We start from the raw sequence: 25,472 nt of genomic DNA, 5'->3' as shown, positions 1-25,472 counted from the left end.
ACTACCAGCAGATGAAAACGTGTCAAAATGTCACATGGCTCACTGTTCTAGCGAGATTAACTTGTATACCCTAACCAACATATGTGAGACAGATAGCGCTGCAGTGCACATGCCAATAATGACCTCACCTAGATAATGCACAGGTCATTCCTTAGAGATGTTGAACTCTGTTATGATATCCCTAACTTGTATGATTCTTGCCGTTCACCCTCTCTTTGTTCTGTACCCACATGAATACATGCCTCAATAAAAGAAAGATTCACACAAAAAAAAAAGTGTCTGTCCCCTCCAAGAAAAAAAAAAAATAACCATTATGTATAATGAACTATTACACAACATAGCATCCTAACTATGTAGATATTACATTATATAAAACTTTGACCAACCTCTTCTAGGATACCAAGTCGTTAACATGCACTAATGTGCATTAGGTCTCCCCCGCCAGCTGACGTGGTGACGGGGAGGAGCGTGGGCGGACAAAGAAGCAGCGTCGAGGGACATCGTCGCTGCCTCTGGTAAGTCACTGAAGGGGTTTTGAGATAGAGGGGACCTGCAGTGCAAGGAAAACTGGTTGTTTTCCGGGCACTGGAGAGTCCCTTTAAGCAGTGATGGATTGATTCAAATGGCCATAACCACATTTTTTTACTGTTTTCCGAACTCACACAATTATCTTATACTTTCTCATTTATTCACCAATGCATGACAGGATCAACCATGCAAATGCAATTTATCTCAGATTTCAAAATTTCCTTTTACTGCGTGGCATGCAGTGAATGGATAATCCCGATATTGCCAAGGATAGACAGACACAGAATGGTTTGTAGGAAGTGACGAGCGATGAACAGATGAGGGAAATGTCCACTCTGAAATCGGCAGACTTGCCTGAAAATTGGGCATGTGGGCTGAAAAGAGGGCATCTCAGCCTGACACGCATGCCAGATGATTTACAGAGTCTGTTACTAGCCTTACTCAAAGCATACCATGTGCTGAGCATTTCTAATGACCTCTGGCCACATGCTCAGTGCCGTCAGAAGTTACTCTGCACAATGCAAGTTTATCTGTTGTGTTTGCTTTCCAGAATATTTCAAAGCCTGTGACAGCAGGACAGTATCCCGAAATGGTGACTTTAATATCTTAAACTAGCACGACACAGAAAAGGAAAACAAAAAACATATATGCTAAATAATTACAATTAAGAGAAAAAAAATATTACACAAGAGCATGTAAAACGTCAGCCATACTGTTTATTTTACCAAACTGTACAAAGCACGTCAGCACCATATTGGCATGTATCTTCTTTTGAAAAAACACTTTAGTTTAGAACATCCTCCTCAACCTCCAGTAACATGACATCCTCTCGGTGCAGAAACCTGAAACCACGACACAAGATTTGCATCGTGTTTCCTGTCACTGACCTCAAAATGTAGTTTATCCAATTTCACAATACAATATTTAGCCCATCACACATAGACCATTATTATTGGTGCATCTCCGGCACAGACAGGAACTGGGGACACAACAGTTTGACACATTCTCTTACATGAATTATCTGATGGGCATATTCACTTACTTTAGAAGTTGTTCATGTTTTGTGAAATTCTTAAAAAAAGAAAGGTTTACACATTGGATACACATTTTAAGAGAGGAAGTTCATATTAATGAGAAGTGTGTAGCAGGGTGGAAAAACCCATCTCTGTAAGTACGAAAGCAACCGAATGCATAGCCACCCCAAATGCAAAATAAGGAAAAGAAAGATCTGAATAGGTCACACTGCCCAGCATCGTTGCACACTGCCCAGAAGGTCGAGACATTCAGACATGTGACCTGGTGATGGAGCACATCACTTGACCACAATTAAAAACAGAAAAACACACACACAAAAATGTTGACGTCTGCAAAAGGCTCTTCAAAGAGTCCCAGGTTGCTAAAGTGAAAAGGCGGTTGGTTATACAGGGTTCCAAGCATTTCCCGTAGACTCTCCTACAGAGTTAAATAGTCCCTGTGTTCCATGGTGGGCAAAAGGGCACCCTCTAGCTGCGATTCCTAGGAAGCTCCCGGTTAAAACCATAGGGTTCATTTTTTTTTCCGTCGCACAACTGTCCACCCATCTACCTCCTCTTCCTCCTCTTGGTCATTCCTGGTTACCTCCGGCACTGAAACACTGGGTGCAGAAGACGAGCTGCTCGCTGTGGCCTCACAATCCATGTCCTGTATTAAGAGGTAAAAGGAAAAATTTATTATAAGAGCGAAAATGCAATATCCCATCAAGCAGACACTCGATCACAATGGGAGACCATGCTCTGTTGGAAGTTATAAGCTGCAAATTTCGAAACTTCAGTGAGAGAAAGATCTCCACATGCTCTGTGTGTCCATACAAGATCCACCATGAGAGAGACATCAAACACTTTAGTTGGCACAGTGTACAGAAAAACAGAAACTGGCATAAAACCTCTGTGTTTCTTTAACATGCACTTTTAATCCGCGGACAAGTACATTGGTTCTAGAAAATGCACATATATCCCTTCAAATCAATTAAAAAAAATTTTTTTTAATATATATACACACACACACACACACACACACACACACACACACTACAGAATGGCTGTATGCTGGGCCATTGACACACAGCCCATGGCACAGACTGCAACCACTAAAATATCTAGAAATTTGCTAAAGAAAGGAGGTTTTTAAAGTTACTGGAAGGAGAGTTGACCATTTACACATAAATGGTGAAGAGAACCACTTTGAAAAACAATTGTAGGCCCATCGCAAAACTATTCAAATGAGAAAATCTCTACAGCTCCCTTATAATTGAATTGGACTGGGCAATATATTATGTGTACTAACACACGCCTGATGCCAATACACCAATACAAAGGAAGAACGCAAAATTCTCACCCTGAATATTCAAACACTTTATTTTAGGATCATTAGTGAATTAACCAAAATGAAACTAGCAAATGGAGAAGTGATTTCATTAGCTGCCAGTAAGACAATCGGCTGGCTATGTATACCTTACTGCGCTGTAACATACAGGGGTCAAAATGTACACTCTATTACTACTCATTGTAAATTCAGCCCTGGACCCTCCAGGCTTGCAATCAGGAGTTAATTTTACTCTTTTCTAGCAGTATAGTACTTGAAATTTTGACCATGTGATTGACAACATTTTACTGAAGATTTTTTTTTTTTTTAAACCATACACAGCAATGTTTTTTTTAAGAATGTATTGGTTCATAACAGGATATTTAGCAAATGTCAGTTCTCCTTTAGTTCTAAAGTGTTGACACTCTATATAGAGGTTTACACGCACCCCATAGTAAGCACACATCACAAAAAAAGGGCTCAGTCATCAGAAATAATCTCTCTAACAAAATAGATGACCTTCGTGGTTATAAGAAAAATGCCCTATTGGGAATTATTGTATAAATCCCAGGCCCAAAAGAAATGCTCAGAGTGTTTTATAAAAACATTTACTCACCTTAATCCTGCCCCAGGTGATGCTCCCTGGTGCACCCCCGTCTGACGTCACGGGAGCCGTGCCAAGTTACAGTGAAAGGCTTTCCATAGATTGGACCATTTTACTGTCTCGAAGCGCATACATGTGCTCTAAGCTGGTGACTGAAGGGAGGAAATAAAGGAGGAGGAAGGGGAAATAAAAAAAATAGAGCAGAGGGGATAGGGAAATGTTTACTCAGCTTCTCTCTTGCAGGTGGAGCTGTTAGGTATGTCGGCAGTGTGAAGAGAGTGCCGACGACAGACGTAAAATATGCACAGAATGCACATTAGTTAGCCCAGAACAGAGTGATGGGTTGCCTAAGTCACGTGTGCTGGTGGTGCAACTTACTACTGGTACACAATTGCCAATAACTCTAGATATGCAGTGTTTATAGCTGCAGACTCCTACCACTATAGAAAGCAGAAGTTGTCATGGTGATTGGAGTAACCTTTTAAAAAGGGACTGTCATGTCCCAGGATTTTTAATGTTATGTTTCCTTATTTCCACACTTAACAAATGTCTATTTCTGAGGTGCGAAAAATAAAATGAAAGGGACACTATATTCACGAAAACAAGCAGTTTTGGTGTATAGATCATGCCTCCGAAGTCTTACTGCTCAATTCCCTGCCATTTAGGAGTTAAATCACTTGTTTCCAGGCAGAAAAAAACTGGGTTCATTCTCAATCAGATGTAACTTACTCTAAAGGTTTTTGACTCCTACTCTGTAAATTGAACTCTAATCACACTCAGGATGCTCCTGCAAGGTCTAGCAAGCTATTAGCAATGCTGGCGATGATAAATTCTAAATTAAAAAGACAGTGCAATAAAGGAAGTGTAAACATTATATCTCACTTTACAGGAAGTGTTTAAGGTAGGCAGTGCACATTACATGTAGGGAGGCATGACTAGGGTTGCATAAACAAAGTAATTTACCTCCTAAATAGCAGAAGATTGAGCAGGGAGACTGCACGGACATGATCTATACACCAAAACTGCTTCATTAAGCTAAAGTTGGTTTGTTGACTGTAGTGTCCCTTTAAATGTAGAAATCCACATCTTTTTATCATGCAACTGGGCGCCTCCATCTTGGCTCCCTGTCAATCGTTGTTATAATATGTCCTTAGCAACTGGCAGTCAGTACAGAGAAAGCACAGAGGAGGAGAAATTAAACAATGTTTCTATTTTTCTTTATTTGCAATGTCTACCCTGGCTTTGTCTTGTCAAAACTGGATTATGAAATCATCTGCCAAATCGTTAATATAAATTCAAAAGAAAACAGAGCTTCTCATGATAAACAAGTTTAACACAGGTCACAGGGGATTTTCCAGCGGTGTAAATTCTAATGAAGTGCAATTTCCCCTTTAGGGTTTTTAATATAATCAAGATTCAATTAAAGATTTCTAATTAACCTGGATCTCGGATTCATTTTTCTTCGGTAGGTTTACTCAATCAAACTTTGTCACAGATCCCAAGTCTAAAATCCACTTCTTTGTGATGTCAACACATGTAAACCCCTCTCCCTACAGAGGGCCTTCTACCCTCGCCTCTTCCACCTGTTCTTCCACAGTCTGTTCTGACTCGGCTATACTACTGCACAGTTATCGTGTAAATCATGCAACTTATGGAGATTCTAGATACAATGCTAAAAATAAGATAAAATCTAACGGCGTGACAAAGATGAATGACAAGTGTGCGATAGAAAAAAAAATGTGTTTCGGTCATGATTATATCTGCAATTTCCATCCCCCCCTCCCCACTTTTTTTGACGGCTGGAGGTACAGAGAAAAGGATTGCAATTAAGCATGTCAAGATTTTGGGACGGCTTTGAAAGAAAAGGAAAAAAAAAGCTAAGTTATCTATGTATGTACTTGGTTCATAGTTTGGGCAGGGAGTGATGTCTTGTTGAGTCAAGGGTTGATTAGGCAGAGCTCAACAAATCCGCGCCCCAGTATTTTTAAACGTTACAAGCCACCAACAGACTATAATATAGCCGAATGGTAAGTGGTGCCAAGTTAACTATAGTCATCTTTTGACAACCACAAAAGGACATTTTCCGATATTCTACTCCACTATTAGATTGTATAACCTGCACAAGACCATACAATCATAAGAGATGCGTGTTTAGAAAGCCTGTGGGTTCTAATGCCGAGCTAGATACATTAGATAGACAAAGAAAATGCTTACTATACCGTAATTAATCTCTAAATCTGTGTCAGGGCCACAGGATATGGATCAATGCGGTTTTCATACGGCACAAAGATTTGTCTAACTCCATCAATCAAGTCATTAATTTCATGCATGAAACTGTTGCTAGTGAGATTGGCTGAAATACTCCGCCACTTCCTTCGATTGTCATGGAAACTGCAGTCCCTGTTTAATTCTTCTTATATATTGTTTGCTTAATTAATACGTTATCTATTTGATGTATTGAAAGAGCTGTCAGTATGTCAAAGAAGCGCAAACTCCCTCCAGTAATCTAAAAACCATGCCGAAATAAAAGCCGTAATATTTAAGACTGTGAAATGGTTTATCCCTTAGAGGAGGGGTAGGCAAACTTTGACAATCAAAATGTTGTGGACTACCCTTCCCTGTTGCTTTGCAAGCATTATGGCTGGAGCATTATGGGAAATGTAGGTAGTCCACAGCATATGGAGTGCCGAAGGTTACCTACTTTTGGTTCAATAGGGCTGCCTCCTATCAGAACACACTAAAAATGTTTATTTCTTAAATGACAGGTTTATTCACTAAACCCCAAATCGAAGTAAATTAAACACTATTTTTCATTCAAAGTGCGTGGTTTTTTTTTTTGTTTTGTTTATTATTATTAAAGATATATTGAGGGGCCTGAATTTAATTTGCCCTATTTTTGACCATGTAACTTTCCAAAACCCAATAAAACTTGTACGTGGAGGGTACTGTTGTACTCATGAGACATCGCTGAACACAAATGGAGTGTTACAGCAGTACAATGTATAATGACGTTGATATCACCCACAAAAGAGCAGTTATGAACACGAGCTTTGGCCAGGATTTGTGATTAAGCGGATACTTAAAAAGACCCCATTTTGAATAGCCTGGGGGGTTGTCTAATTTAACAAATGGTATGCCATGATGGTGGCAATTTTCATTCCTGGGATGCCATAGGGTTTCAAAGGCAGCATAGGCTCAGCAAACCAATCTGGCAAATTTCAATGTGTATAAACTGATATGAGGAAAGCCCTATATTCAGGGGAGGGCTAGCAGCCTTAGGCCTGGGGAGCAAAACCAGTCAAGTGGCCCATTGCACCACCAAATCAGTTACACCATCCATGCCCACCTTTTCCTGGTTTTATAACGGATATTGATGTTATGCTAATCAGTAGCTCTTTGCCATACCCGCTCCTTCACGGCTCTGACTTTCAATGTTGTCAGGGCCCAGGCTGAGAATCTCTGAGCCTGTGCTCCGACTCACTGAGCGCCGGAACCACAAGGGAGAGGATATAATCTGACTGCACCTACTGCTGATGCGCACTAGTGGACCACCAGCGAATCGTTTAAATTGAATATGCTGGTGTACCCAACTTGTGAGCTTTGTTGGCCGCCGGGTGCCTCTGTTGTCATGGCACCCTGCGTCACCGCACAGCTCGCACACCCCAACGGCTGGCCCTGCTGACACGCACTGATGTTACTACTTAGACATCCCTCAATATTAATACAGACAGAGTAAACACCAATAAACTGTGGAAACAGAGCTGATCCCCCCCAAATTTATAAAGATTTGCTTAGTGGATTTGTTGTAAGATTAAATCATGCCTCCTCCTCTCTCTCTCCCCCCCATGCGCTGCTCTGTAGGCTGGGAGGAAGTGAAGAGTAATCACATTCTCCCAGCACAGCGCCACCTGTGGCTGCATGGGGAACAGCTGTTTAATGTAATGCTTGCAGGACGGCTAGCTGCCGCAGAACCTCTTTGTTCCTGTCTCTGCAAAGGGCTCCAGGCACTGCTTGTTGTGAGTGTGAGCCACTGTAAATTAGGGGCAGAGGGCACTTGCACTGCGGTAAAGACAGATCTGGGCAGGAGGAGAGTGCAGTGCAATCAGTGCACTCCCCTCCTGTGGGTCACCAGTAGACTGGTGCACCTGCCCAGGATCAGAGCCGGTATTAGTGTCACTAATAAAATACTAGATTGCCTACTTACAACCAGATGAGGATGATGATGGGCTGCAGTTTGGCTCCACTGGTCTGGTGTAGAACAGGATCTCTGGAGGCTGCTTGTAACTGTGGTCACAAAATTCAAAGTTTTAGCAGAATTGGAAGCAGCTCTATTTTTTTGGAGCCCCTTACACAGCTCAAGGTCTGGGCCCCAGGGCCTGACGGTGAGTATGCCCATAAGGCCCACCTAAAAGTCCACCTAATGTTCCACCCATGAGTTCGCTCACAGGGAGTGGAGTGTGTAGGGTGTTATTGTAGAGGATCTAATGTGTGTGCTTATGCAGGGCCGGATTAAGAGCCCAGTGGGCCTGGTGCTGACAATTATGATGGGCCTAATTACAGAATCTTATCGACCAAAAACACTAAAACGGTCATACCTCCCAAGCGTCATGTATCTGATGGAGATGGTGCTGGAGGGAAACTCATAGGATGCAGCTATAAGAAAACACATACTCTATGCTAATCTCTCTCTAATTTATGCTTTCATCGTTCAAGTAACTCCATACCCCCTAACAGCAGTGTCCAGTGAAGCAGGAAGTCAATGGGCGGGGTAAAAGGGTGTGCCACTGGTGCGACTCACGTGACCAGACCTGCCAAAAGGGGAGAACATGCCCAAAAAGGGGGCATGTCTGTCCAAAGAATTTGAAGGACAGCCTGGCATGAATGCATGTCAGGCTGCCCGCCAATCCTGCAGGCTGTCCAACTAAGGGCATACTATGCAGGCAGCACCCTGAGCTTGACATAAATGCGTCTAATGATGCGCTCACTCCATGCTTTCTAAGGACTGTCCCCTAGCACTCGCTGGTCCACTTCTCTCCTTATCTTCTCACTAGCAGGCTAAAGTTCCTGGTATATAGTCTGAGACAGAGAAAAGGTGTATCTAGTGAGTGTAGAAAAAGGGGACATGCCACAGTGTTAGAGAGACCAACGTCTGCATTACCTAAACTAATTTTATTGTCAGCCAGTCCACACAAGTTTTGTTCCCATACATCCCTCTTAAGCTTCCAAACTTAAAAGGACACTATAGTCACCAGAACTACAGCTTATTGTATTTGTTCTGGTTAGTAGAATCATTCCATTCAGGCCTTTTGCAATAAACACTGTCTTTTCAGAGAAAATAACTCCACTGGCCACTCCTTAGATGGCTGCTAGAGGTGCTTCCTGTGGCAGTACTGCCTAGTGTGCAGCACTGCCATTCAGTGTCTCCACCCTCTGCATGCAGACACTGAACTTTCCTCATAGAGATGCATTGATTCAATTTATCTTTATGAGTAGATGCTGATTGGCCAGGGCTATGTTGAGCTTGTGCTGGCTCTGCCCCTGATCTGCCTAGTTGACAGTATCAGCCAATCCTATGAGGAAGTATTCTAATTTGCTCAGACCACCACTTCTGATGATGTCAGCAGTCAGTTCAGATGCAGACCCAGCAGCATATTTTACTATACTTAGGGAGCCAAGAAGGGGCCAGGGTGGTGGTTTTAACATAATAGGGTCAGAAATACATGATTGTGTTCCTGACCCTATAGTGCTCCTTTAAGCAAGAGTATGTGAAGAGTAGTTAGGGTTGCCACCTTTCTTGAAAAAAAATACCAGCCTTAATCATTTGTATAATCACAAGGAGTGACATCAGAGAAAATTCTGTAAAATCACCAACAAACTACTCACAGTTTGATTCTGCTGTATAGATGGATTGCTCCCAGTGTCTCAGTCTTGCAAGTCACCTAGTGTATCACAGTGTCAGTGTCCCCATGTCACCCAGTCTCCCAGTGTCCCCATGTCTCAGTGTGTCCCCATGTCACTAGGATACTGGGGACACAGTTAGACATGGGGACACTGAGAGACGCAGGGACACTGAGAGACGCGGGGACACATGGGGACACTGGGAGACATGGGGACACTGGGAGACATGGGGACACTGGGAGACATGGGGACACTGGGAGACATGGGGACACTGGGAGACATGGGGACACTGGGAGACATGGGGACACTGGGAGACATGGGGACACTGGGAGACATGGGGACACTGGGAGACATGGGGACACTGGGAGACATGGGGACACTGGGAGACATGGGGACACTGGGAGACATGGGGACACTGGGAGACATGGGGACACTGGGAGACATGGGGACACTGGGAGACCCGGGGACACTGAGAGACATGGGGACACTGAGACATTTAGGGAAACTGGGAGAAATGGGGACACTGAGACACTAGGGACACAGACACTGGGAGACATGGGGACACTAAGACACTAGGGACACAGAGACATGGGAACACAGACACTGGGAGACTAGGGGACACTGGCTGGGAGACAGACACTTGGGGATACTGGGAGACATGGGGGCAGTATTGGACATAGACATGGGGACACTGGGACATATAGGGACACTGGGAGACATGGGGACACTAGGCACACTGAGACACTGAGACACTAGGAACACAGACACTGGGAGACATGGGGAAACTGAAACATTTGGGGACACTAAGACACTAGGGACAGAGACATGGGAACACAGACACTGGGAGACTAGGGGACACTGGCTGGGAGACAGACACTTGGGGACACTGGGAGACATGAGGACAGTTGTGGACATAGACATGGGGACACTGGGACACATGGGGACACTAGGCACACAGAGACATGGGGACACCGAGACACTAGCGACACTGGATGTGGGACATGGGGACACTGGGAGAAATGGGGACATAGTGTCTCCGTGTCCCAATGTCTCAGTGTCTCCCAATGTCCCTATGTCTCACAGCGTCCCCATGTGTCTCAGCATCCCCATGTGTCCCAGTGTCCCCTAGTGTCTCAGTGCCCCCATGTTTTCCAGTGTCCCCAAGTGTCTCAGTGTTTCCAGGTCTCCCAGTGTCTGTGTCCCCATGTGTCCTAGTGTCTCAGTGTGTCCTAGTGTCTGTGTCCCCATGTGTCCCCTAGTGTCTGTGTCCCCTAGTGTCTCAGTGTCCCCATATGTCCCCTAGTGTCTCAGTGTCCACATGTGTCCCCTAGTGTCTCAGTGTCCACATGTGTCCCCTAGTGTCTCAGTGTCCACATGTGTCCCCTAGTGTCTCAGTGTCCCAATGTGTCCCTGCTGCCTTTCCCCCCATCCCTCACTTACCTGAGCTGTAGAGCTGCTGTCTGGACTCTGTGCTGTGTTGCTGCTCCCCCACGGATCAGTGAGTAGTAGAGAGAGGCAGGGAGGGTTATGCTGTAACTTCCTATCCCTGCCTCTCTCCACACACAGTGACCCCTACTGGCCAGTGCTGGTATTGCAGAGTAATTTCCATTTATTCTGAGAAAAATACCTGCATTTGTATTGCCGATATTACTGCAATACTGGCATGGCCAGGCAGCCTCAAATACTGGCTGTGCCAGTAAAATACCAGTCAGGTGGCAAACCTAAGAGTAGTGTGTGTAAAAAAAAAAAAAAATTTTTTTTTTTTTTTTTTTTTTTTTAAATGGGCCTATTCCATGGGCCTGGGCCTGGAGCTGAAGCTCCATCAGCCCCTATGTTAATCCGGCCCTGTGCTTATGGTATGTAGTGTATAGGGATACCAGTTTGTGTAGGTGATGCAGAGTATTTGTTTGTAGTGGAAGCAGTGTGTGTTTGTGTATAAGGGATGTATTGTGTGAATCTGTGTTTGTATGCATAAGGGATGCAAGGTGTGTGTCTGTAAGTGTGTAAGAAATGCATTGTGTTTCTGTGTATATGTAAGAGAAGCAGTGTGTGTGTGTAAGGGTTTGCATTGTGTGTTTCTGTGTATGTGTGCAAAGGACGCATTGTCTTTTTCTCTGTGTGTAAGGGAAGCATGTTCTTCTTAATCCCCCCCCCCTTCTTCTTAATTCCCCCCCACCCCTCCTTCTTCTTAATCCCCCCCACCCCTCCTTCTTCTTAATCCCCCCCACCCCTCCTTCTTCTTAATCCCCCCACCCCTCCTTCTTCTTAATCCCCCCCACCCCTCCTTCTTCTTAATCCCCCCCACCCCTCCTTCTTCTTAATCCCCCCACCTCCTTCTTAATCCCCCCCTCCTTCTTCTTAATCCCCCCCCCCCATCTCCTTCTTAATTCCCCCCCCCCCCCCCCATTTTGCAACTAGTGGTCAATTTATTGCTAATCGGTGTTTGCTAAATCAAATCCCAAGATCGGATTTCTTTATAATCATTGCCTTGTAAAACGATTTCCTTTCAAAACTTGATGAAAGGATTATTGTGTTAAACTGTTTTGAGGTGACTATTGTCCCTTAAGATCAGCCTTCCCGCAGGACAGTGGGCATTACACGTTACTCACGGGTTAGGAATTTCAAGTTTAAAGAAGGATGCCAATTTATTTAGGATGTAAATTTTCACGTGCAAGGTCATTTCCTGCCTATTGTTTGTGAAAATATATGCCTGTTATCCGGTATTTGAATTGGGAAAAGGAAATCGATATTAACTCATCGGGGTGGGATATCCCATTTCCCAATGTAGTTACGTTTCCCAAACTGAAGAAAACAAAAAGGTTTTTAATATGACCATAAAGAAAAAAATTCCACACGCGGATTATCTGTCAGGAATTCTGCATACCCCCGACGAAATGTAAAGCCTTGATTTCAACATGTCAATTAACAGAGGATGAGCTTTGCACTAGAAGTGAAATCATAAAAAATCTACACAAAAGATCAGGGGTAGGCAATCTTCTGCACTCCAGATATTGTGGAGTGCATCTCCCCTGACGCTTTGTTGAGTACCTCTAATTGAATAGCATCACGTCCCCAGGATAACCCCTGCTGATCCAAAGTGGAGGGAAGGGGCACCAGTGTGTTGCCACGTTGGCTCAGATCTCTCTGGGCTGGGTGATTGGCTACATCTCCTCTCCACTGCGCGCACTAGGCCTCACTATTTCGAGTGAAGAACGCTTGTCACCAGAGAATATGGTAGCCAATCACTCTATGCTGTACCAGCCGGGTTGAAGATTGGGTAAGTTACCACCAGTCTCTTAAAAAGTACCGTAAAAGATGAGACAACCAGCAATATAAATAGACTAGTGAGGAGATTTATCACAGCACCACCCTCTAGGGTTAAACTTTTAACAGTTTGACCTCTTAAGGCAATATAGAGTCTGGGGATTATCATCATAACATCACTGAAATTGCTATGGTGCCAGGAGTGCCCATTTAACGGGAGCTGGTGTATTCAGAATGACTACATTAGTGTGTTTAGAATTATGGGTGCATTTCCCTTGGTCTGTATCAGGGGTATTGGATGACACAAATGAAAGTTAAAATGGTAGCTATTTGGCGTTTTGGGAAAAGCTGAACTACCACACATATAAATTCTGCTAATAAAAAAAATTATGGGGTTGGGGGGTTTGTAGACAAATTCAAAAAGTGTGAAAAGGTTAGAAGAAGTTTTGCATTTGAGAGAAACCAAATAATGTGATTTATAGGGAGAGACAGAAAAAAAATTTATATATCAAAACAGAACAATCAGCAGCCAATCAGAAACCAGTTTAACCCCTTAAGGACACATGACATGTGTGACATGTCATGATTCCCTTTTATTCCAGAAGTTTGGTCCTTAAGGGGTTAAATACAAGTCATGGTCGGTAATCAGAAAATGGGCAAATAAAAAGAAAGAAATGGCCACTCTCTTGTCAGCTTTAAGATCCAGACTTCCTGAAGCAGAAGATGTAACGATAGGCATGTTTCACAGGTATAGCTGACTTTACTTTGCTCACTGACACACACTTACCTCAGCTTCATCTTCACTACTTTCATCCTCTTCGTCACTAGCCTTTGCTTCCTGGACGTTGGCTTTGACGTTGTACTTTTTCTGACTCAACTGAGCGATCTTTTCTCTCACGACCGCTGTATCCCCACGCTGGCTCTGTGAGTAGAGCACGCAGAGCTGCTGAGCAATCTGCAGGGCCCAGACAGAGAAATGAACCGGTAAGTACACAGTCACAAAGAATGCCAAATACGTCTTCCGAGCAGACAAATCAGGTGTGACAGTTTTCCTTTAAGAAAATTCACTTTTTTTCCCCCACAGAGACAAGTTTTATATGCTGACCTAACAGTGCTGCTGGTAGTTAACATGACCATCTACGGACAAACACCAATAGGTGACTGGCGCACACTAAATAAAGATGTACAAACGCATTTTATTTAATTACCCACTTGATGGGAAATAAATCTAATTTATTCATTAAAATACGTACGATAATATGGCGTAATGTGTATAAAAAAAAATTATCAGAATTATTTCTAAAATGGCAAACTCACACTTCCTTGAGCCTAAATATACCGACTCAAGTATAAGGGCATAGAGGAGAATCCTCCTGGATATTGAACAGAACTGCCAATCTTCCGATAGAAGTTCTGCAAATAAATGGAAACACCAGCAAGCAGAATAAAATATAGATAACTTTATTAGATAAAAAGAGTATTACATGTAAGACTGAACGAAGCAGTACCACAACTACATTAAATCACACGTTAAAACCAGCAACTTAGCACAACGCGTTTCGACAAGAATCTTCTGCCTATAAACTCGAGTCAGTAAAATTTAGGCTCAAGAACATGTGAGTTTAGAGATAATTCACTGAGGTTATTGTTTATACATATTACACTATGTTATCATGTGCTTTTATATTTAATTTTATTTCTATAATGGGAGTAATTAGAAACAGCTCTGAACTATATTATATTTGTCAACATGACCAGCTATGGTTTTTGTGCTATTTTGTTTTCATACATGCATTGATTTCCAAGTTCTCCCTTTCAATTACCCGAATATCTCACAATTACTGCCTCCTCCCCCAAGAAATGATCGTATACGATATTTACCAAAGAGTGGCTCCCATCTTCAACAAGTGTGTCAAACTCATCGTTCATCATCCCCAAGAGTGTTTCCTCCACCTCGTATTGCTCAAGGTCAGCTTGGGGAGAAATAGAAGAGAGAGAGATAAGTGTGAAACGAGAATCAGAAACAAAATCCAGTTAAAGGAACACTATAGTCACCTAAATTACTTTAGCTAAATAAAGCAGTTTTACTGTATAGATCATTCCCCTGCAATTTCACTGCTCAATTCACTGTCATTTAGGAGTTAAATCACTTTGTTTCTGTTTATGCAGCCCTAGCCACACCTCCCCTGGCTATGATTGACAGAGCCTGCATGAAAAAACAAAACTGGTTTCACTTTCAAACAGATGTAATTTACCTTAAATAATTGTATCTCAATCTCTAAATTGAACTTTAATCACATACAGGAGGCTCTTGCAGGGTCTAGCAAGCTATTAACATAGTAGGGGATAAGAAAATCTTAATTAAACAGAACTTAATAGGGCTCTCTTTGCAGGAAGTGTTTATGGAAGGCTGTGCAAGTCACATTCAGGGAGGTGTTGTCAGGATCCTGCGGGCGGCTGTGAGGGGAGGCTGCAGTCCGCTCACGGCACTCACCCTCCAGCCGTTCGCGGTCCCCTTCCCGGCGTACGCTCGGCAGGCGGCATCCTCCCATCCTCGGATGCCGTCCGCGTCTTCCTCTCCGTCCCCCAGTGGCAGCATGCATGACGCCGCACGCTGGGAGACCGCCCAGTTTTGTAAACGCCGGGGTCAGCCACCTGACCCGGCGTTAAAGGCACAGTGCCTCAATCACAGTGGGAGGTATAAATATCTCCCACGTGTGATTGTTAATTCTGATTGGAAATTATCCAATCAGAATTAACCTATGGGTTTAAATACTTACCTTTCCTGTCTCTCTCTGCCCTGTTGTGGTCTTTGCTTGCTAGTATTGCTACTGAACTTGTGTTTCTCTCTGGTTACGTACTCTCTGGCTTGTGTATCCGACTTTGCGACTTTCTCCTACCCTTTGACCTCGGCTTGTCTCTCGTTATTCTGTCTTCTGGTTCCCCTTACTCGGCTTGTCTCCTGACTATTCTTTCTGTGCTTAGCCCGGCCACTCTAAGGTCCGGTACTGCACCTTTTTTGTGTGTATGTTAGCGTGTTTTGGTTCCCAGAATCGTGACAAGTGTGACTAGGGTTCATAAACAAAGGGATTTAACTCCTAAATGGCAGAGGATTGAGCAGTGAGGCTGCTGCAGGGGCGTGTTCTATACACCAAAACTGCTTCATTAAACTAAAGTTGTTCAGGTGACTATAGTGTCCCTTTAAAGTGAAACTCACTTTTCTAAAATTTACACCATGGAATAAAACTGATAAATCACATAACTTCTGCGAACAGCTTTTTTCCCATTTCTTTTAATTTCATGCTAAATATTTAGCAAATGAGATACTCCAGTTCAGACAAGGCAAACATTGCAAATGAAGAGGAGAAATGGCATGGATTCTTTTCTCCTTTTCCCTGTATGTTTACTCTATTATTTTTTACTCTTGTATTACATGACTGGAGTAGGGATCGACCGATTATCGGTTTTACCGATATAATCGGCCGATATTCGGTATTTTCGGCAATATCGGTATCGGCCAATAGGGATACCGATATTGACGATAATACCTCCCAGGTATTACAAGCCCGGCGGTCCTGGGGGGTGGGGCGGGGGGGCAGCAAGCGTTTACTCACCTCCCAGCAGCTCCTCCAGCTCCCCAGTGTAAATCTCGCGAGACCCGCGGCCAGACGGCCGCGGGTCTCGCGAGATTTACACTGGGGAGCTGGAGGAGCTGCTGGGAGGTGAGTAAACGCTTGCTGCCCACAACACTTCCCTCCCCCAGCTAAGCCAATGCCACTGGACCACCAGGGATTAACATATCCCCCCTCCCTGGCAAGGCAACAAGCAGGCAGGGGGGGACAACAAAAAATAAATAATAATAATTAAATATATAAAAAAAATAATAATAATTTAATATAAAAATTAAAAAAAATGTTTTAATAAAAAATGCCCCCTCACACACACACACTATTATTATACACATACACTACACAAACACACTGTGTATATAATTCAGTGTGTTTGTATAGTGAGTGTGTATATATAATGCAGTGTGTTTGTATAGTGTGTGTATATATAATGCACACTACACAAACACACTGCATTATATACACACACACACACTATACAAACACACACTGCATTATATACACACACACTATACAAACACACACTGCATTATATACACACACACTATACACACACTATACAAACACACACTGCATCCACTACACACACTGCACAAACACTGCATCCACTACACACACATACACAGCTCCCCTGTCTAAACACACTGCATCCACTACACGAGGCATGTATATTTTGTGCATTTACCTTTAGAAATAGTTTTTTATTTTCCAAAATGGTAAATGTACAGAATATCGGCAAATTATATCGTCTATCGGCCTGAAAGTTCACAGGATATCGGTATCGGCTCTAAAAAAAAATCAATATCGGTCGATCCCTAGACTGGAGACTTCATATTTTGCTTAATTTCCTTTACTGTACGCCCAGCAGCAAAGTATTTACTCTGTAACAAAAGAACCAATCAAGAAACAGTAATCCCAACAAATAGACATGCCCACTGAAACTCCCTCTCTTTATTTCGAGTACGACGTACGAATGCACATTACCCATCAACTAGAGCAGATTGAGGATTATTTTGCGATCCACAGTTTAGCAAGTGACAAGGCGATTGGTGCATCCTACTACAGATGGACAATATATCGACGGTACAGAACATCAACCGCCTAGGTGGAGCAAGGTTCGTAACGCTATCGGAAACCTCAAAAGATATCTAACAATTTTGCTTTCAACGCAACATCTCCCCGCAAGTCGAGTACCTTCCAGGCATATTCAATCTGTCAGCAGATTGATTTTGGAGGCACTCCAGCGACTGGATGTTGGACAAGGTTTTCTGTATGATCCTTCAATCCACAAGAGGACCTTTTACAGTGGTTCTTTTTTTCATCTCGGAACTATCGACAACTCAGTCAATTCTACAGTGGGCTACTTTCTTCAAATGTGGCAGGCTCAAGGAGCATAGGCATTCCCACTGTTTACCATGATAGCGAGAGTGCTTCAAAAGATACAGAATCAGAAAATATCACTAGTGCTCATCACCCCCCCTTCTGGCAGAGTCAACCCTGGCTCCCTGTTTTGCTGGAAATGTCCTTCATGAACTCTCTCTGGATTTTGACATCCCCAATGCTCAAGGGAAACCCTCACACTTTTTGGCCTCCAAGACCATCCACATCTGGTGGCTTGGACGTTTCCAGGGGATCCTGGAATGTCGAGGGACTGAGGACTCCTGGGCACCAGGTAACAGACAATGCTACCTTTCTGCTTGGCATTCCTGCACCAGGTGATGCTTGGAAAGGGACCTCAATCCCTTCACGGCTCCTATGCAGTCCATTTTAAATGTTCTTTCTGCTTTGTTTTCTATGTGTAGACCTTACCAAACTATTAATGTCATTGGTTCTCCGATCTCGGCAGCTTATATTACAGCTTCTGGGATCCCGATCGGTAAGGTCCCTCTTGTTAGGAGACTCATGTGGGATATACCTTTATCACATCCTCCGCAGCCTAAATGTTTTAAACTATTCGACTTTGACTTAATCATACATATTTTTAAGAACATTTCATTTCCTATGTCAAACCCTATAAACCTGCTTCTATGACGACTCTAGCTACTGAATTTGATGGATTTTATCCAGCATGGATTCTTCATTTGGTGCATGGGGCAGTCTTTATTTTAGGACCCAATATTTCCAATAGACTTCTGTCCACGGACTGGCCCAGTATGAAGACAATTTTCATACATTTTCATTTTGTCCAATTTCACATGCTTTTGTTGCATTATCGTAGTGTTAAAAAAGCAAAATATGAAAAAAAAAAAAACAGAAAATAATAAAAATCCTTGACTAGTAGCCAAATAAGCTTACAGTCATAAGTGCCGGTCTTTGTACCTAATGTATAAGGACACTGTATAAACATGTGTAAACAAGTTGCACAATGTTGGGCTTTTGCATAAGCCATATATGCCTATTATCTGCATGCTTATCTTGTCAAGATAAAAAAAAATAAAGAATTTAAAAAAAAAAAGCAAAATATGAAGCCTTTTTTCATGTAATAAAATTGTAAATTGTGCTAGCATTAGTGTATCTATAATCTTAACTTTAATAATGACAGGAGACAAATATTTTCCCTCCTAACACTTCCTTAATGGTATGGTAAGTCTTTTAGGTTTTTCATATTCTATATGTGAATTTATTCTTAAATCAGTTTCATGTATTGTATTTACATTGCCCTTAAATATTTTACTAGTCATTTTCTACGGATTCAGTCCTTGTTTTTCAGTGTCATCATTTGCGTCGGTGTTTATGAGTGGATGAATCGTATTCTACAAGGCTTGCAGTAGATTCTTAATTTATTTATTGGGGGGGGTTTTTCGGTCATTTGCGTGGACTGTTACTTCTCATCGAAAGCGGATGAGGTTCAGTGGGCATATCTATTGGTTGGGATTACGGTTTCATGATTGGTTTTCATGTTACTGAGTAAATGCTTTGCTGTTGGGAGTACAGTAAAGGAAGTTAAGCTAAATATGAAGCCCTCCTGTAAATTTTTTAAATGAAAGATACACTAAAGCTAGCATAGCCTACAATTTGCAACCATGATTGACAGGGAGTTATGATGGAGGCTCCCAATTGAAGGATAAAGTTGTGGCTTAACCCCTTAAGGACCAAACTTCTGCAATAAAATGGAATCATGACGTGTCACACATGTCGTGTGTCCTTAAGGGGTTAAATGTTATTTTGTCACACATTGAGAAATAAATATTTGTTCAGTATATGGATAAGTTAAGATAATATTAACATTTCTGGGAAGTCACAGTCCCTTTTTGTTTTTCTAAACTCTATTTTTTTCATGTTGCACATGAATCAAGCAAAATGGAGTATACAGAAGTCATCAAATAAACAGAGGTGCGTGAGCTCCACAGACAGAGTAAATCACGATATAAGAGACTGCATGCAGCATGAGCATTTTTATTTTTTATTTTTTAACTGAAACAATAATTGAGCCTAAGTATGTATCCCGTGCAACCTCATTGGCTTCACGGGTAAAGGCTATCGAGCATTGCTATGCATTAGCATTTAACCCACTGAGGGATGCACCCCCAACTTATGTAACTATGTGGCTCATTATATAGAGTTGACAGCTGACAGGGGGTTAGGGAGTTACAGGAATCCTTTTTCATAGGGGTAGCAGCTGTCCTGCATAGTTAGTGCACACAGTGTATAAGCTATGTTGAGCAACTGGCCAGGACAGAGCGTGTAAACCATATCTTACATAGTTAATATAGCTAATGTTGCTAGAGGTACAGCAATATAGATAAAGGAATAGTATGTGTAAAATAAATAAAAAATGAAAAGTAGAGCTGAACAGAAAATGAGGTGTCTCAAACAGTGGTGAAGAATAACGGTAGGTATTGGTGGAAACTCAATCCCTTAGAAGGGACAAGCGGTGTTTCGCCCCTGGGATAAGTTCCTCGTGTTGGTGCGTTGGCCCATTGCGCTCGCTGTGATAGTCGGGGAGTAAACTCCGGCAGGTTGGCTGGATTCAGCTGTGACATGCTTAAACCCTGTTGGGTCGGTGTTGTCAGGAGTCCCAAGGTGGTTAGCAGGGCTTCAAGCTCTTGGGAGCTGTTCACTCTGTGGGCAGTCCCTCCGTGAGAGAAGAGGAGCGCTCGTGAGGTTCTCCATCTGTAAGGTATTTCTTTATTTCGCAGGTGTTGCAGGAAGGGTTGCATGTGTAAAATGACACAGAACTCTGATTGGATGGATTTCAAGCCATCTAATCAGAGTGCTCTGAGCCTAATTGCAGGGTGGGGCAAAGCTTTCTAAGTCTTTCCCCGCCCTGCGGAGCTAAGTCTGTGCCGTGCCCTCGCCGGGTGAAGATGGATTAATTTTTTTAGCTTCGATTTTTTTCTTTTTCGTCAGGTTTTTTATTTAAGTTCGACGGGTATGATGGTTTTTTATTTGGCCTTTTTTGGGGCTGAAAAATGAAGACATCAAATGGTAAGTTTTTTTTTTCTTTACAGGTTAGTTATTTTATTCCCCCCTTACTATTTTTAGGGTGAGATGGTAGGTAGGGGATTTTTTTTTCTTTGGGGGGGGGGGGGGAGAGGCGGGGGGTGACTAGGGGCTTGGGGACCCCTAGTCACCTTGGAAGGGGGGGAGGGGGGGGGGGATCTTCATTTAATTTTCACTTAGGGCCCCTGCCGGGAGGGGGTGAGGTTAGTAGGTCGTCCCCCCTTATTGTTATTTAGGGCCCCCACCCACTGCTCAGAGGTCATGGGGGGGCTTAGGAAGTGGCGGGGAGCACTGCTCCCTGCCGCTTCTATAGTTACATATTACAAGGAGGGAGCTGCGCGCCGGTAGCTCCCTCCTTGTAATAAACTGAACAAACATTGATATTCAGTGTTTGTTTGTTCGTCTGAAATTTCTAGTAATTCATTCGTCTTTCTGACGAATGAATGAATAGATGAAATTCCCATTCGCATGCCCAAGTGTTTAAAGGGACACTCCAGGCACTCAGACCACTTCTGCCCATTGGAGTGGTCTGGGTGCCAACTCCCACTACCCTTAACCCTGCAACTGTCATTATTGCAGTTTTTAAAAACTGCAATAATAATTACCTTGCAGGGTTGACTCCTCCTCTAGTGGCTGTCTACTATACAGCCACTAGAGGGCACTTACGGGATTATAGCACAGATTTTGTGCTATAGCGTCGCTGGACGTCCTCACGCTATGTGAGGTCCTCCAGCGTCGCTAAAATCCCCATAGGAAAGCATTTTCAATGCTTTCCTATGGGGAGGTCTAATGCACGTGCGCGGCATTGCCACGCATGCGCATTAGGTCTCCCCCGCCGGCGGGCATGAGCAGTCTCTCCGGCCAGGTGACAGGGAGGAGCGTGGGCGGACCAAGAAGCAGTGCCGAGGGACATCGTTGCTGCCTCTGGTAAGTCACTGAAGGGTTTTGACCCCTTCAGCAACCGGGGATGGGAGGTGGGAGGGAGAGGGGACCTGCAGTGCCAGGAAAACAGATTGTTTTCCAGGCACTGGAGAGTCCCTTTAATTGGGCATGTGTGGGAATTTCATAGTGCTATCTACTGTGGGCAGATGACGCGACTTCATCTACCCACACAAAGATGGCGGTGCCCAGAATACAGATCGGGCAGAAAATAAAGATAAAAATAGGTAATATGGGGGGCTTAGGGGCATTTGAGGGTGAGTAAGGGGTCAGTTAGATGTAATGGAATCTAAGCCCTCTTGGATAAAGCCTTACTCCTGGCTGCTCTGGGAGGGAAAACTCCCCTGCTCTTTAAGGGCTCCTTGCTAACAGTATGCCCAGACCTCACCAAGAGCACCCTAACCTGGCGTAAATCACTGCAACCACTCCTGCAACACCTTCGCGCCAGAGAGATTCCCTACAGATGAGGGGCACCATGAGCTATATTGTTTACACACAACGGGACTTTCTACAGAGCACAGGGCTCTCAGGAGCTGGTATCACACCTAAAATCCATGCCTCACCGACAACTGGAACAGGCCTCTCCTGGCTGTACCCGGCCACCATTCGGGAATTTACTCCAAGAGCTTCACCTGTCAGACCACCCACCTGAGGAAACAGAGGCTGGCTCACTCAAGGGGACTTTCAATTCCACCATTATCACTCAACATGTTTATTACCGTTGCAAAGTTTATTAGACTAATATTCTGCTATTCCACAAGCAGCTCACAACAAGCAGAAGCTTTAACACTAAGCGACGAATGCTAAACGCATCTTAATGCCGGGGAGCCAAACTAGATTCTCTTTCACTACCCCCACACCGCCTGCCAGCTAATGATTGGCCCCACTAAAATACAGTCTCTGGGCAAGGGGTATACACCTTTGTGATCATAACCTAAACTGGCAACTAACACTCTTACTACATCAACACAGGACTCACTGGCTGTTTCCTGATTATAGCTCCTATAATGTAATTAAAGAATATAAAATGTGCAATGTTACTGGATGCCCACAATTGTCTCTGAATGTTGATAAATATGCTAGCAACAGCTGTTGTGACATTGCTTGCCTCATGTATTCTCCATGCACGACAAAATAAAGATTTTTTTTTTTAATGTTTTCGTCCTCCTAATCTTTGCTTAGTCCATAACTCATGCACATGGTTGTGTGTGGATGTTTATCAAAAAAAAGATTGTGTTTTCTTTAACATACGTGTCTTATCTCCCATACTGAATTATAGTAAGTATGATGACAGATTTCAAAGCCACACATCAACATCTGATTTAGAACATACCTAACATAAGAGATGCACAGCGGCATTCGTGATGAGATGTAACCCACTCAATAGTGATAAACAAGAGAAAATGGGTTACAATTACATAATTATAGAAATATATGAATTGGGACATTCTAAAGTCTATGTGCCTGCAGTAGGGTATCTGTTAAAGGGACACTATAGTCACCAGTTCAACTACAGCTTAAGGTAGTTGTTCTAGGGGGTGTGTATAGTCAGTCTCTGCTGACTTTTTAATGTAAATACTGCCTTTTCAGAAGAAAGGCAGAGTTTACATTACTACCTAGGGACACCTCCGTTGGCAGTCACTCAGACGGCCACTGGATGTGCATCCTGGATCAGTGCTGTACACATTCACGCTCTGCCTGAAGACACTGAATGCTCCTCATAGAGATGCTTGATTCAATGCATCTCTAGAAGGAGATGCTGACTGGCGCTGCGCAGCACGTTGCCACACGTTGTATAGATCCTCTAAATGCTTCCCTATGGGAAAGCATTGGATTGGCTGAGATTGTCAAATTTGACGATCATGTAGGTCCATGAAAGTCTACAAGATTGTAGTACTGGATCTATTAACTTGTAAACTGTAGTAAAGAATCTATTCATTCCTACAAGAATGTACTTGTGTAAACAAAGTGGTATTCCACTGTCACTCTCTCTTCTAAGATAAATCATGCACCAGCAGGTTAATGGGGTATATTAGGAGTCGTGGTCCACAGTACCTGTAGTGTCAAATATTGTGCACACAGTCTACTTGTAACTTGCCCACTTTTGCTGAACTACCAGTTATTTGAAACTATTCAAATGTATTGAAGTCAGTGCATGATTCTACAGTTCACTGATTATCATTTGAATATTTTTTTAACCTGAGAAGCCAACCCCAGACTGCCTTCCCCTTCGGAAACTATATTAACTTTTAATGAACGTGTTAACAATCACCATAGTCACTTACAATTAGTCTGGAAATACTGTTGCACTGCTCCCACCATCCACTCTGCTTTTTCCTGGCTGTGGGCACCTCCAAATCCATTTTCCACAGCTATCTGTAAACAGGAGAATTGGGATTATAGGTCAGTGTGCACAAAGTTCAGGCCATCAAATTCTCACATGTCCATGACACTTCTACATGACCATTAATGAATGTGTCCCCCTATAGCCCTGTCACCAACACCATTTTCAGACTCTTGACCAGTCCAACTTATCTTTTCCAAAGCTGTGCTAGTCCTGCCATGCCACACCCAAGGTTTCCAATGGACCTGTATTGACTCTTACAATTGCACAAGAGTGGGCACATAGTGTCAGTGGTGTGCCGTGCTGCTAGTAGAACTAATTAAAGCAAATTACACATTTTTCAATGGCCATTGAGCTTGACTAAAGTGCCACCCTTTGTCAACTTGAAGATTATACATAAGGAAACGTAGTTCTTATTTCTTGCGACAGCCACTAGAGGTATTTTTAACACTGGAACATAAACACTGGAGAATGACAATGCGTTCAGTTAAAGGGTTAAAACAACAGGGACATGGCACACCGACAACTGCACTGAAATGAAGTGGTCTGGGAGCCTATAGTGTCCATTAAATTATGTCTTTGAAGACTCATATATGCAGTGTGCACACTTCACACACAGTACTAGGATTTAGAGATTTAGCAGTGATGCTCACCTACATAAGATTGACAAGCATTCCTGCCAAACAGGGATGCTATGCGCAGAGCAACCCACAAATGATTGCATACGGGCAGCAAAGGCCTGAAATAAGCTTGTTCTGTCCTTTTTTTTTTTTTATAGTGTTCTTTGATGTACAATCACTACATATCAATATTTATATAGCTCTAACATATTCTGCGGTGCTTTACAATTATAGACAGGAGATATTTATAGGTTAAGAGGCCCTGCCCATTTTATGAGGTAGGCAGATTTATATTGTCACTGTGACTGGCACCCAACAAACACCAGCTAAGTTGTCAAACTGACAACTTAGCCTATTAGGGCTATTCCTGGCACTATAACCACTACAGCATGCTGTGGTAGCTATAGTGCCTGGATTATTCCTTTAATTCCCAAGCAGTAAAATTAAAAATTAAATAAATAAATAAAAAAAAATATAAAAAAGGTAAGGAATAAATTGGGAAGTTATAAAATAGCAGCTTTCACTAGTGGATATTTTATTTAGACAACACTTTATATTAGCAAACACCATGTAATAATACAGTTACCCAGCAACTTATAAACACCTCAATAATTGAATTCAGTATCTAAATGTCCAATAAAACAGGGTGTGCTTTATGAAACCATGCAGGCTACAAACAGCACCATATATGGTGCAGAGTCACACAGCTGCAAAACACTGACACTCACACCCTGCAGGAAGAGGGCGCATTAATCACCTGCAGCACCGGCCAGCTCCCCAACACTGCCCGCACTGCTTCACCGAACAGACCACGTGAACCTGCACTGCACGCCGCCATGACACACTACACACCCACGTGACTA

General features: G+C 43.0%; 1 protein-coding gene across 1 annotated transcript; it reads right to left on the bottom strand.

Moving 5' to 3' along the window:
* Window positions 1-1,224: 1,224 nt before the first annotated feature.
* TSR2 (TSR2 ribosome maturation factor) lies at window positions 1,225-25,472 on the bottom strand. Its single transcript, XM_063431443.1, has 5 exons — window positions 25,367-25,472; window positions 23,931-24,021; window positions 14,516-14,607; window positions 13,422-13,589; window positions 1,225-2,208 (listed from the first exon to the last, which is right to left on the bottom strand). Exons 1-5 carry the CDS (start codon window positions 25,445-25,447, stop codon window positions 2,074-2,076), a joined length of 567 nt encoding a protein of 188 aa, XP_063287513.1. The 5' UTR covers window positions 25,448-25,472; the 3' UTR covers window positions 1,225-2,073.

Source organism: Pelobates fuscus, chromosome 9, assembly GCF_036172605.1.
Source record: "Pelobates fuscus isolate aPelFus1 chromosome 9, aPelFus1.pri, whole genome shotgun sequence".
In the NCBI taxonomy this organism is placed as follows: domain Eukaryota; kingdom Metazoa; phylum Chordata; class Amphibia; order Anura; family Pelobatidae; genus Pelobates; species Pelobates fuscus.
This window is presented reverse-complemented; position numbering and strand designations above follow the sequence as displayed.

What these genes read in the sequence shown, in the direction of transcription:
- TSR2 (XM_063431443.1), bottom strand. Translation starts at nt 25,447, where the DNA reads ATGGCGGCGTGCAGTGCAGGTTCACGTGGTCTGTTCGGTGAAGCAGTG. An exon ending in GGAGCTGGCCGGTGCTGCAG is followed by an intron (nt 24,022 to 25,366) that starts GTGATTAATGCG and finishes TCCTGTTTACAG; the next exon opens with ATAGCTGTGGAAAATGGATT. An exon ending in AAGATGGGAGCCACTCTTTG is followed by an intron (nt 13,590 to 14,515) that starts GTAAATATCGTA and finishes TGGGCCCTGCAG; the next exon opens with ATTGCTCAGCAGCTCTGCGT.